This window comes from Hyperoodon ampullatus (assembly GCF_949752795.1).
Source record: "Hyperoodon ampullatus genome assembly, chromosome: 9".
Classification (NCBI taxonomy): Eukaryota; Metazoa; Chordata; class Mammalia; order Artiodactyla; family Ziphiidae; genus Hyperoodon; species Hyperoodon ampullatus.
The window spans coordinates 75,390,133-75,404,767 of NC_136922.1; the positions used below are offsets into that span (position 1 = coordinate 75,390,133).

General features: G+C 36.0%; 1 protein-coding gene across 1 annotated transcript in view; it reads right to left on the reverse strand.

Annotated features, from left to right (window-relative positions):
* TFEC (transcription factor EC) overlaps positions 1-1,973 on the reverse strand; it is a gene marked incomplete at both ends in the record, with an annotated part of 148,992 nt that extends 147,019 nt beyond the window's left edge. The window contains one exon of the mRNA XM_079711150.1: positions 1,887-1,973. Within this exon, the coding sequence (XP_079567276.1) occupies positions 1,887-1,973 (87 nt within the window). The remainder of the gene's footprint in view (positions 1-1,886) is intronic.
* Positions 1,974-14,635: the final 12,662 nt, after the last annotated feature.

A 14,635-nucleotide genomic window follows, 5' to 3' on the forward strand; every position in this document is an offset into this window, starting at 1 on the left:
GATTTTAAAAGCTTAATTTACAACAAATAAGCATTCATGGTCAAAAGTTTACTAGAGGTTAATGAAATAGTCTTACTTTTAAGAATAGGCTTAATATAAAAACAAGCAAATGTAATTGATATAGCTATTCCCTGAGAATGGATATAACAATAGTTTTAGGCCCAACTGAAATACCTCCATAATAATAAAGCCTTCCATGACTTCACCAAACCTATGTACAATTACTAGACAACATACCTACGGTATTTAGTCTTTCTTTCATTGTATTGATATTTATTTATTTACCTTCTACATTATAAAACCTACATAGCAAGGTCTCTCTTTTTCATATCTGTACCCTATAATTATAGCTCAAGAACTTGGTCAAAAGTAGCTGCTCAGGGCTTCCCTGGTGGTACAGTGGTTGAGAGTCCGCCTGCCGATGTAGGGGACGCGGGTTCGTGCCCCGGTCCAGGAAGATCCCATATGCCGTGAAGCGGCTGGGCCCGTGAGCCATGGCCGCTGAGCCTGCGCGTCCAGAGCCTGTGCTCCTCAACGGGAGAGGCCACAACAGTGAGAGACCCGCATACCGAAAAAAAAAAAAAAAAAAAGTAGCTGCTCAAAGTATTAAATTAAACTGAACTCTAGAAGTTTACTGGGAGTCAGAAGAAATGGTTTCCTATCTTGCCTCTGTCATTCACTCAGTGTGTTCCCTTAAAAAAATCAATAGCCTTACAGTCATATACTCACTGCATGGACTTCAAAGTTAGGTACTCTAACCTCCTACTCCAGTGCAAAAATCCCCTCTAAAATACATTTGTTCGAAATTGAGTTATTTGTAGTGAGGTGGATGGACTTAGAGTCTGTCATACAGAGTGAAGTTAAGTCAGAAAGAGAAAAACAAATACCGTATGCTTACACATACATATGGAATCTAAAAAAAAAAAAAAAAATGGTTCTGAAAAGCCTAGGGACAGGACAGTAATAAAGACGCAGACAGAGAATGGACTTGAGGACACGGGGAGGGGGAAGGGTAAGCTGGGACGAAGTGAGAGAGTGGCATGGACATATATACACTACCAAATGTAAAACAGATAGCTAGTGGGAAGCAGCCACATAGCACAGGGAGATCAGCTCAGTGCTTTGTGACCACTTAGAGGGGTGGGATAGGGAGGGTGGGAGGGAGATGCCAGAGGGAGAAGATATGGGGATATATGGATATGTATAGCTGACTCACTTTGTTATAAAGCAGAAACTAACACACCATTGTAAAGCAATTATACTCCAATAAAAAATATATATAATAAAATACGTTTGCACACTCAGATAGACCCTCTACAAAAAAGTAATATTCAATGAAGTTCATAACCACTTTTTTGCATAATTATTATCTCTCACGTTGAACAACTCAACAGAGCAATGCTTTAAAAGACCCATTATCATAGAGTCAGCGAGAGATCCAGAATTCCAACTCAAAGATGGAATCCTTTCTTTACACTCTAGCACTTACTTGTGTTTTAAAGTCTTAGAATGACTTTAGAAAGCTTATCATTCTTAATAATCTTCCTACTCATATGGCACACCTCACTGATTGGTTTAGATAGTCAAATGAGATGATATGAAACTTCTCTGTATAGTATAAAATGCCGTATTATTATCTTAATGATGATGTTGATTATAATGATGATGATAGGAAAGAGAAAATTATGTACTTTGGAGGTTTTGTTGCTTTAATATCTACATGCTGTTAAATGAACCACTTGCTGGGTATTGAGAGGAATTTCTGGATTTATATCCTTACTTTGTCTTCAACTTTTGAGTACAATTAAAATGTATGAATTAAAAAGTAGGTGATTACCCACTATATTTACTTAGAAATTATGGCTATTATGTATACAGATATGTACCTTGGAAAAGGATGGTAACTGACTTGAAGAAATTTCTGGTCTTACTGGGAAAAGTCTCTGAAACATTGGTTTGTATGAAAATTGCATGTGGAATTGTATGTGCTGGGTCCTGGCTTCCTGGCTGAGTTGAAGTCTCCTCTCCTTTTCTCCTAATTGTCCTTTCAGTTGAAATTGGAGTCCGATTAAAGCTTATAACATATTTTTCTTCTTTTCTTCTCACTATTAATGATTAGAAAAAAAAAGAAGCTCTCCAGAAAAACATGCAAAAAATTATTTTCTTCTATCACCTGAGATTACATATTGTAAAATAATCTAGTAAATGATAGGGGAAGCATCTGAAATCGAAAAACAAATTCATTCTTTAATGGTTACGGTTCACCCATAATACAATTCTTAATGTTCAAGTTAAAAAAAAAAAAAGATGAGAAGAAACAGTTGGCATTCAGCTAACAATTGTGTTTGGAGATTTGTGCCTGACTTTGTTATTCTGAGCAAAGCCAGGTACCAGTCTCTTGGGATTATGTACAAAGGCAAGAAAAAAAGTGGACATGTACAAACCTCAAAGGTGACTGCTGGGTTAATAAAACAGCCTGTTTTCTGTTCACCCACTCTTGCTCTCAGTGTGCAAGTATATTAAAATATGTCAAAAGGAAAACCATTCGCTGTGCAAAAATAATTCAACTACAAGTCACAATTTCCAGCTGCTGGAGTGCCTTAGTGCATTTAAGTGCACTAACAAGTGACCCATACATTTCCCTGGATGAAAGTTGTATCCTCATTAAAGGAGAAACAAACACAAAATAGGAACAACTGTCACATAGAAAAACAGACCACAATAGATGCCGCATTTCCCTCAGTATGTTTCTGACTTGAGCTATCACAGACTGAAGAGCAGTGCTGTCCTAGAAGTCACCTCTTAAAAAGCTATGAAAGTAAAACGAGGAAACTGCTAGAGGAACTGAATGTGTATCTGGAAAAACATTTTTTCTTTCTAGTCTCTATAAAACCTCTTGCCACATAAGACATTGTAATAATGTGAAGTGGCTGGATTAAACAAACGTAGCCCAGGGAATTTAGAATTAATGCTCTAACATATCTTTAAATAACCCCTCTTAGATAAAGTCTGGTTTAAGCATTCATAGGATATCATACCAACCTTTGCTTTTCTGATTTTTCTCTAGAGAACTATATCATTAATATGAATCTGCAAAAAAAAAAAAAAAGAAAAAGGAGGTTAATATTGTTCAAGTCTAATAATACTGTTCTTATTTGATTAGTATGTTGCATATTATTGTAAGGCAAAAATAAACATTGGATGCTCAGTGTGATAGCTCCAGTCCTCAGCACAGCAGGATATATTTTTAAAAAGCATATGCCTTCAAAAAGCAGATAATAATCTGGAACAATAAGGGAACAATATTGCAGAAAATGTAACTAATTACAAAATGTGGTACCAACAATTATTTCAAAGCTGGATAAGGCTCTCCTCTTGTATACAGGGACATTTTTGCTCAACGATTTTCGTAGCAGTTACCGGATATTATTGCAATTACCTACTTACTCTGTTGTGATTCTTATGTCATTTTTTAAATGTTTTTTAGAACCCCCATCTCACACAGCCCCTGGCACGTAATAGGAATTGAATAATTTAATTCGTTGGGTGGTTAACTTATTAAATATAGTTGTGCAGTTGACAATTTGTGTCCCCTTTTGAACTACCAACCCTTTCCTGGAAGACAGCAGAAGAATTGTAAAGGGAAGGTCGATCTAGGAAGACATCAACAATTTCTGTGAAAACTTACAGTCCAGAAACAATGGATATACATATAGAAGAGCAGACCTACTCAACTCTGAACTATGCTTTAAACTCGAATATACAGAGCCATTATTAAAATGAAATTGAAGCCGAGTATAGGAGAAAAGATAATAAGGGATCAGCAAACCAATCTAAATAAATTAAACTGTCCAGGCCCAGAACAACTATGTAAGCTTAGAACAAGGAAAGTATGTGAGGAACCTAAGTTAATGATAAGAATAACTTATTAAAAATGGGAAATGAGGGGCTTCCCTGGTGGCACAGTGGTTGAGAGTCCGCCTGCCGATGCAGGGGACATGGGTTCGTGCCCTGGTCCGGAAAGATCCCACATGCCGCGGAGTGGCTGGGCCCGTGAGCCATGGCCACTGAGCCTGCGCGTCCGGAGCCTGTGCTCCGCAACAGGAGAGGCCACAACAGTGAGAGGCCCGCGTACCGCAAAAAAAAGAAAAAAAAAGGGAAATGATACATTTGGATACCAAGAACTAGTGAGCTTGATTTTTAGCCCCCGTGAAATTCAAAGCAGATTATTAAACATATAGTCTAGGAAGTCGTGAAAAATAAAGTGGAATTCAGTAAGAGATAGTATTGCATAAAGTCAAAAGAGTATTGTATGAAAACAGAAGTTCTGGGTTCATGTTCTATATGTGTACCCTGATTACTTTAGTGATTTCTCTTTTTTCTTATTTGTTGTGGGATAAATTGTGTCCCCCTCAAAAATCTGTTGAAGTCCTCACCTCTGGTACCTGTAAATATGACCTTATTTTGAAACACTGTCTTTGCAGATGTAATTAAGTTGCAAGTTAAGGTAAAGTCATACTGGAAGAGGGTGAGCCCTTAGTCTACATGTCTGGTGACCTGAAAGGAAGAGGAGAAGAGACACGGAGAAGACAGACACACCCGGAAGAACACCAGGTGATGATGGAGGCAGAGACTGGAATTGTGCCAGGAGAGAAGCATGGAAATCTCCCTCTTGACTCCCAGGAAGGAAACACTCCTGCTGACACCTTGATTTTGGACTTCTGGTCTCCAGAACTGTGAGAGAATAAATTTCTATTGTTCTAAGTGACCAAGTTTTTGGTAATTTGTTATGACAGCCCTACTAAACTAATATACCCTTCTATAAAATGAAATTAGTGATATATCTTCCTAAGGTGATTGTCAGGAAGATATCAGCAATTCTTAATTTCAGCAAAACATTTCACAAAGTTTCTTGTAATGCATTTACTAGTAAAATCAATCTATGTGAGTTCAATTAAGAGTTAGGTTCAAAGTTGTTAAAACTATCATTCCCAATGAGAGCTGATTAATAACTCAACATAAATCTAATTTTTTCCAAAAAATTCACTTATTGATACGTTGAAAATAGCTCTCAGGCCTTGGATGTCTATATTTTAGGGCTCTTGGAGACAAATGGACAGAAGTTGGGAAACTGATCTTGAGTAACATTTGTAATGGTGGACACAGGACCTTTATTCACCTGTTACTTTTAACACATTTAACAAGACTTAGAGAAATACACAGAATGGATGCTACTCAAATATAAGGAAAAAGATAAGTTGGAGAAATAACACTCACTGAAAGACAAACAACATTTAAAAATAAAATTCTTATTATTATCTTAATAATTATTTATTATTATAACAGTATAATTTAGTAATCACTATTAAAAATTTAATAAACCACTAACAGTACTCCTAACAGTACTTGATACATAATAGATACTCAATAAACTACTATTATTATTAATAGCGTTATAGCCTAGAATAATGGGTCAATCTCACTTAGGTGCAAAATACACAATACTTCATTTGGGTTCAAAATTATAAAAGTATGTGAAGTGGGAAATATCCAGGTTCATCATAAATTCATATAAAATAGATTTGGACATTTCAGCTGACCAAAGTCTCAATCTGTCCAGTGTTTTTGTGGCCTCTAAAACAAAAACAAAACGAAACAAACAACAAAGGTGAAAACTTGGGGTGAATTAATAGGTGTACGTAAGTCTGTGATAATTTGCAGAAGGGGGAGGTAAGAGGTTTGTTTTTCTAAAAGCAGCAATTCTCCTCTTTACATTTGACAACAGCCTACATGGTTTAGAAAGAAGAGAGAGTTCCAAAGGAGATGGAGGGTTTCTGCACATTCCCAGCCAAATTTCAGGAAGATAAAAAGAGGTAGGCTCCCAAGGTATGCAAATCAGTGTCACACGAAGATCTGGGTGAAGGCCGGATTGCTTCAGTTGAAGCACTGAAACAACTGAAGCTTCATAATAGCAGCATCCAAGAAATGCAGCAGCTTTAAGAAATACCAGAGTCTCCTTCAGCTAAGACTAAAGGGTGCAAAGAATGACCACAGGCATTTGAGGGGCTAAAAGAAAGACACCAGTTAGGAAGAGAATTTGGAGCATATCACTCCCAAATATCCAAAGGAGACACCAAAAGTAAGGAGAGAGGGAAGACATTTGCCAGAGAATGAAGACAAAGGTATGAGAAGAGAAGCTCACACTGTCATGAGTTTTGGTGATATCCAAGAAAAGGGGACAAAGAAGGGCAGGTCTAATATTGTTAGTGTGGCTTTTTGTTAATTAAACCTCTATCTCAAGGCTTTTAGGAACATTACATGCAATGGGGAACCTTCTGTATGTAAAATGTATTTTCTTAGACGTTGAGTAGAACACAGTGCCTATGATACTGATCATAGAAAGTAACTCGGGTTCTTTATACTTGAGTTCTTTCTATGCCAGGTTTCAGACAGTTTTGATTACTCACTGTACTAGTTCCTATGGATGCAGTAAAATAATTACCAAAACTTTGGTGGCTTAAAAAACACAATTTTAATTTTTTTCTCTTATAGGACAGATACTGAAATCAGTTTCCCTGGGCTAAAGTCAAGGTGTCAGCAGTGCTGGTTCCTTCTGGAGGCTCTAGAGGAGAATCCATTTCCTTCCTTTATTCAGATTCTAGAAGTTGCCCATATTCCTTAGCTTGTGCCTCCCTCCTCCATCCTTAAAGTGGGGCACTCCAATTTCTGCTTCTGTGGTCACATGTCCTTCTCCCTGACTCTGACTTCTGCATCCCTCTTATAAGTACTGCGGTGATTACACTGGGCTCACCCTGATAATCCAGGATGATATCTCTGTCTTAAGATACCTAACTACATCTGCAAGGTCCATGAAAGCATAAGCTAGTTTTGCTTGTTTCACAAACACTTATAATGCTTTTTATTGGCCAGCTGCTTTCCTAAATGCTTCACATTATTAACGCATTTAATCTTTATGATAGCCCTAGGAGGTAGGAATCATTATAATCCCCATTTCACTGGTGAGAAAACTGAGGTACAGAAAGGATAAGTTACTCACAGATGGTTTGGTGGTTATTTAGAGGCAGTATGAATCCAAGTAATACCTCTTAGCTGGGTGGCCTTGATACAGTGTTTTCTCTGGGAAAACCCTATTTTATATAGTTGTTATAAGGATTAAATAAAATAATGTATATAAAATAGATAGCACAGTTGTTCATTCAAAATGTACTCATTACATGGTAAATGATAAAATAAATAAATGTAGCAGAAGCATTGACCAAAATAAAAACCAACCCAAAACAGGAAAAGAAGAATAAGCGTGACTAAGGATTGGAAATGCTATGATCTGGACAATGATAGTTTAGCTTGGAGAAGAAAAGAATTATGGGGACATGATAGGTGTCTTGAAACATGTGATGAGCTTTCATGTGAAAGGGGAAGTAGATTTATTTTAATGTTCCTCCATAAAACCAAACTAAAACCTAAAGGTAGAAATTACAGGGTGATAAAATCTGGCTCAAAAAAAGTGAAAGGGACTTCCCTGGTGGTCCAGTGGTTGGGACTTCCCCTTCCAATGCAGGGGGTGCAGGTTTGATCCCTGGTTGGGGAGCTAAGATCCCACATGCCTCGGGGCCAAAAAACCAAAACACAAAACAGAAGCAATATTGTAACAAATTCAATAAAGACTTTAAAAATGGTCCACATCAAAAAAAAATCTTAAAAAAAAAGAGAAAGATCTAATAATTAGAGCGATCCACCAATGGAAAAGTTTGCCTCATAATTTTGTAAGCTTTTAGTCCGTTGGAATGTTCAAGCACTAGCTAAGTGACTTTCTGTAGTATATAAAATATGGAAAGGATTTCAACAATGAGAGGGACATTAGAATACATTCATGCTTTTATTCAGCAAATATTTACTGAACATCTTCTGTGTGTACCGCCTGTAAGGCCCCTTACAACTCTGAAAATAATATAATCTCCTATTCTATGAATGAACAAATAAGAACACATGTTACAAAAATAGACATAAGTTCAGGCTGATTCCCATTGGATTTACTGATTCTTCAGCTCCCAGGCTCTCTGGTTGGTCTGGTGTGATCTGCAGTAAGCCTTTATTTTCACAATCACTTATCACTAGTCACAGGGAGACTTTTTCTGCACTAAAGAGTCAGTTTTTAATAGGAAAAATCATTTATTTTGCATTCTGATATCAGGGGCTTTTCTTAAAAGGAGAGAAGAGAATTTTATTCCACATTAGTTACTTTACTTTTCCTTTCAGCCTAGGCAAACAAATATAATAATAATCAACCTCTTTTAATCCAAAGAAGGGGAAAAGATGGGACCCTTCTCATTTGATCTGAAGCATAAGCCACTTTGGAACAGTCTGTGCTTTGCCATTGTCTCCAGCAAAGATATGCAGAGACTTTACTCACTCTCGTGGACCCACAAATAAATTAATTATGGTAAAAATCTGTTAAGTCTGATTTGTCCTGGGAATTATTAAGAAGTTGTATACCTACCTCTCACCTAATCTCTCTGGCTAAGGGAGATTGCTTTTGGAGAATTACCTGAATTACACAGGTAATCCAAGAAAGTCTCCAGCCACTGAGCAGAATGTGCCCAGTGTCTACACCATCCATATGACACTTCATCACACAGCACCCACTAGCATTTATTATACAGCTGTTAGTATGTGTCAGAATTGACCAGATAATTGGATAGCCCTCTATTTGATTTCTGCTGCTTATAATATTTTCTTTGCAGAAGACACAAAGCAGGGATAATAATAACCCTAATACAAATGGACCTTTAATGAGCTCTTACTATGTGATGGTCACATCATATGAACCATCATAGGCAATCCTTTCAACACCCTGTTGAGCAGGTATCACTTTATCCTTGTCTAATGAATGTGATGAGGTCAAGATTAAAATGCAAAGGGACAGGCTCTTGAGCTCCCATTGACTGATAAACCACAACATTTAACCACCTCCCTAACAAAGATAAATAAGTTAGCAGAAATTTTTAAAAAGTAATTACAAGTCTGTATTTAGATAGCTTTTACAAAAATAAACAGTGTGCCAAAGATGGGGTTAGAACCTAGTTCTCCAGATAACAGTGTTCCAAATGACTATTGACTAATTTAAATATGAAAACCACTGTTGGCCCCCATGGGCTAGTGACATCACTGAGTTATTAAATATCATGCAAGAGCCAGTATAGGTAAGAACATTTTAAAAATATGGTAAATTTTATTCTCTTCCCCTTCAAAATGCCTCGCCACTCGTATACATTATGGACCTCACTGGCCTGAAAATTCTGTTGAGGGAAAAAGAAATCCAAAATCCTTGAATTATAAGAGCACTAAAAAAATCTAAAATGATAACTATTTTGTCCATTTAACACAAAAAGATTAACTGATTTTTATTTTTTACTTGGAATTGGCCTTTATTTAACCCATGGCATGCCAAAGTTATGGCCTGAAGCAATTTTTTCAGTGAATGCCTTGACTTGGGACAAGAATAGACATCTCTGCCTCTGAATCATTGTTTCATACCACTGCTGATGGTCAGTCTAACAAAGAAAAAACATTCCTCAACATGTAAAGAACACTAAAACTTTCTGTTCAATTATGTATTTCCTCCATTTCAAATACATTCAGAACTGTAAAATATTTGCAAATTCCAAAATAATATGCATTATTCAGAGTTATTAACCTCTTCACTAAAATGTTTGTGCTCAATTATACATTAAAAATAACCAACTGACTGTGTCTGCATCTTTAAAAAGTTACAACAGTTTCTTTTGATCAATTGGCTGCCTGCTGGCATCGTTTCCTAATGGAGAAATTAATTTCAAGGCATTCTGGTGCCTCTTTTACCCCCTAGATAAGTCCTGCACCTATACACAATTGTTCGGGTCTATCCCATTATTTTGAAAGTAATAAATGAGGTATAGTTAAAGGACTTAGACATGATTAGTATAGTCTAACAGTACTTCTCTAACAAAAACAAATTTAATAGTTACATATTATGAAAATTACAATACCAAAGAGAAAAGTCCAAAAGTACAGTAGGAGGTATCTAATTTAGGGATTAAGAATTTATGGCGATAAGGACTGTGAGGCACCTCTGTGAGTTATCCAGGGAGAATGCAGATTCTCTGGAGGTTTTAAATGATATAAACAGCTATATTCCTGAGCAGGCATAAATAGGATCCTGGTTACGGGTAGGCAGCATAATAAAATAAAATAATAGTGTAGGAGAGGTAGACATAATCTGGCTCAAGGATGTCTAGAAGAAACTGTTCAACAGCAACTATGTTTTTACAAACATAATTTAATAGTAGCATAAGCCTTCTATTGTGTATCATCTCACATATTTTTATTCCCTGGGCAGAATCAATCTTTAGAAATTCACACACACAAAATATCAATATCACCATACTTGAAAATTTGCTGAGCACTTTGTATCTACTATCTCCTTCAACAGTTTCAATAAGCCTATTTATTAATGCTCTTTATTGTTATCAAATGGAGAAACTGAAACTCAATAATCACAAGTAATTTGCCCCATGCTACATATTTAGTAAGTTGAATATTAAATTCATATCAGTTTGACTTCAAAATATATGCTTCCAAACTTCTGTATTATACAGCAAAATAGTCTTAGCAATAATTGAGAAAAACACAAATCCACCCACTGCAGTAGGTCAGGAAAGAGAAATGAGTTAAGACTACTAAAAGGATACATGATTATTATTTGTAAATGATACAAATAGCTATATAGAAAACCTAAGAAAAACCAACAACCAAAAAAATTGTAAATAACAAGTTTAAATACAATACATTTTTAAAAATCTTAATTATGTGCACAAACTTATGAATATACTTTAAAACTCACTGAATTGAACACTTTAAGAGAATGAATTTTACAGTATGTAAATTGTATCTCAATAAAGGTTAAAAAATAAATGATTATACTACCAGTTAATATGAGAGAAAGCGGGTGAAATAAGGACTATTCATTGATGGTATAAATGTAAATTAGAACTTTTTTTCTAGAGAGTAATTAAGCTTTGTTTATCAAAAGTCTAGTTATTATAAATAAATAAATGTCTAAAAATGCATTCTAGGAAACTAATTGGAGATGAACCATTAGATTTATACACAATAATATTCATAATAATATTCATTCAATAATACTCATTGTTTATAACAGGTCCCCCCGAAAAGAATTAAAACAATGGAAGCTATACAAATCCAGGAACTTCTAAATTTACTTCAATATATCCATAAAAAATCATGTTTCAGAATAATTACATTGAAAATGCTCACAATGTTAAATGAAAATGGCAAGATACAAATAAAATAAAGGTTAAAAAGAAATTAGAGTCATAATAAATGGTATGAGAGAAGAGGATTTTTTGCAAAAATATATTGGACAAGATAAAAGAAGCTGATATGAAGGCACACTTGGGTCCAGGAATGAATTAGTTCATTTGCTGGTGGGGAATAGGTTGTCACCAGCGTAACAGAGGGTCAAGGAATTGTAGCTTGTTCTGTGTATAACCCCTAAATGTTAGGGAAAGAGATGGGATTGCTGCTCTGCATCACTTTCCCTCAGATACACCAAGCCTACTCTCCCCATGGAGCCTTTGCAAAGGCTGTTTTCTCTTCCTGGAAATTTCTTCTCCTAGATTTTAACTTGGCTGGCTCCTGATGCACATTCCACATACATGTTGCCACTTAAAAGTCATTTAGTAAACTGTAAGGTCTTTTCTGCCCACCTAAAGCAGCATGGTCATCACCTGGGAATTTTTTGGGAAGTCAGAATTTCATGCTCTACCCAAGACCTACTGAATTCAAATCTGTAGTTTAATATCATCCCCAGGTGATTCTTGTGCACACTAAAATTTGAGAAGCACTGATTTTATAGTCTATGATAGAGACCCCATACCAATTTCCTTCATCATTTTCTTCATAGCTCTTATTCATCTCTAAAATTCTCTCTCCTTCCTACATGTAGTTCCATTAGGACAAAAATCTTTTTGTCTTTTTGCCTGTATCCTTAGTTCTCAAAATCATTCTTGATGCGCAACTGGAACACAGTGAATATTTGTTGAATGAAAGCATAGTATGGGGAGAGGGATACCTCAGTGATTTTCATTGAAGAAATATACTATTTCATGTTTCCTTAATTATCTAAGTTACTCTGTCTTTCAAACCTTTCTATTGTATATGGAGACAAAAGCTAATGGATAAATATTCCAAGACATCATGTGAAAATAATATTTGTTGGTGCATAATAAATCCTATCTAATAACTTTCTGAAGAATAACCAATATTAGCATGTATAAAATAAAAGGAGGTTTCTAAAAGTTAAAACTAGAATTACCATATGACCCAGCAATTCCACTCCTAGGTAAATACTCAAAAGAACTGAAAACAGCTATTCAAACAAAAATTTGGACATGAATGTTAATAACAGCATTGTTCATAATAGCCAAAAAGTGGAAACAATCCAAGAGCCCATCAACGGATGAATGGATAAGCAAAATGTGTTGTATACATACAATGGAATATTATTCAGCCATAAAAGGGAATGAAGTACTGATACCTGTTACAACGCGGATGAACTTTGAAAATATTAAGTGAAAGAAGCCAGACACAAAAAAGACACATATTGCTTGATTCCATTTATATGAAATGTCCAGAAGAGGCAAATCCATAGAGAGAAAAAGCAGATTAGTAGTTGTCAGGGGCTAGAGAGAAGGAGGAATGGGGAGCCTGCTTAATGGGTATGGGGTTTCTTTTGGGGGTGACAAAAATGTTTTGGAATTAGATAGTGGTGACAGTTGCACATTATTGTGAATGTACTGTAAGTCACTGAATTGTACAGTTTAAGATGGTTAAAATGGTGAATTTTATGTTATAGGGATTTTATAAATAAATAAAAGTAAATTACTATTTTAAAATGTAGTATAGCATAAATGTATTGACTTGCTACCAAGAAACTTTGTGCTACAGACTCACTTATTTCAGGGGTCAGAGTTCCAAATGATTAATATTATGTGATGATTACCTCTGCCAGACAGAGATAAAGCAGGGAAATAAGGTAAAAGAAATGAGTCTGGGATTTGCCTAAGCCAGGACTCAGATTCCTTTGATTCTTGGCTAAAAGCCCTGATTGGCCCAAAAGGTCAAATGGAAAGGAAAAAGCAGTCAAGAATAAATCAGTAAAATAAAAAATTCATTTAAATTTAGCTATTGGGAGGAAAGGAAATAACCTTCCTTTCTTCTACTAAAGAGAAAATTGACAACCTAATTTTCAGAACAGGTAACAGATGTATGGCTATAGCAAGGTGCCCAGAATTTCTTCTCTACTGGGAAATGCTGGAAATAAATTTAGGAAGAGCCTCAGACTTACTGAAGCCACTCAAGTTGTAATTGTTATTACAATTGCTAGGGTTTATTAAAGATCATCAGGAAGCTTGGCATTAAAAAAGTGTTTAGATAGATAAGACCCCTGTTTGCACTTTAAGCCTTTACTGTTAATTACATGTTGCTGTAACTAAGCACTTCAAAAATGACTTTTATGAACTGTGCTATTATTTAATTTAATAATAACTTCGAATAAAGTCACAGGTTAACAAAAGTTCATTAGTAAGTTAAATGTTTGGAGCTCAGAAAGCATTTCCCCACAGATCAATGTTAGCCATGGTTGTTGAGCTGTACATCCATGGGGTACAAAGGAACAGGTAATCGATACACACCTGCACCAACAGTACTAAAGAGTACAACACACACGTAAAAAGATTTTCGTGGAAACATTCATTCAGCATTCTGGGACCAAGACCACCTCTTCCCTCCACTGCATTACTGATGCTTATTCATTTTCATCATTCCATCACTCATTTAACAAGCATTGGTAGTGCCTGCTATGTGCCAGGCCCTTGACAAGTTGTCTCCCTTTCCATCTGCCAGATAGTAGACTTTCTTCAACTTGGAGTAAGTACCTTGTGGCCTAGCTTATAAACTCCATCATGGTGGGGGTCCCTCTAGGGGCAAAGATGAGACTCTAGGGTAAGTTGACATAATGAGGGCTGGGAATCAGTAAAACAAGGTGATGGCATAGGAACCATCCACCAACCAAGCCGTCTATGCCCTTGTCCCCATTCACCACACCGTGGCCACATTGGCTTTACAGTAGGAAAGCCCTAGAAGATGATACCAGTAAAGGTCAGTAAGATAAAGGATGCTTTTTCCTGTTTCACTCTCCCATACAGCAGTAATCAGGAGTGGGAAATGCCAGGAATAGTGTTAAAGCCAAACAGGTATGAGGACTGAGACCTAAATATTTATTTCCTTCCTATCTCATTACCTGAGAGCACAGACATAAAAGAATAAAGGAGAAGGAAAATCATTTATAGATGTATATCCATAGGTTTCAATGTTGTACATCGGGAATTGTTTGAAACAAAAATATTGGTTTCCTTGTAACTGTTGAACTCATATCATTAAGGAATCACGAGTTACCAACTAACAAAGATCACCACCTAGTGGCCCCAGCAGGATAATTGCACTTGAACAAAGTGCATTGAAATTCAAAAATATTGGGGTTTGTTACAAGAATGTA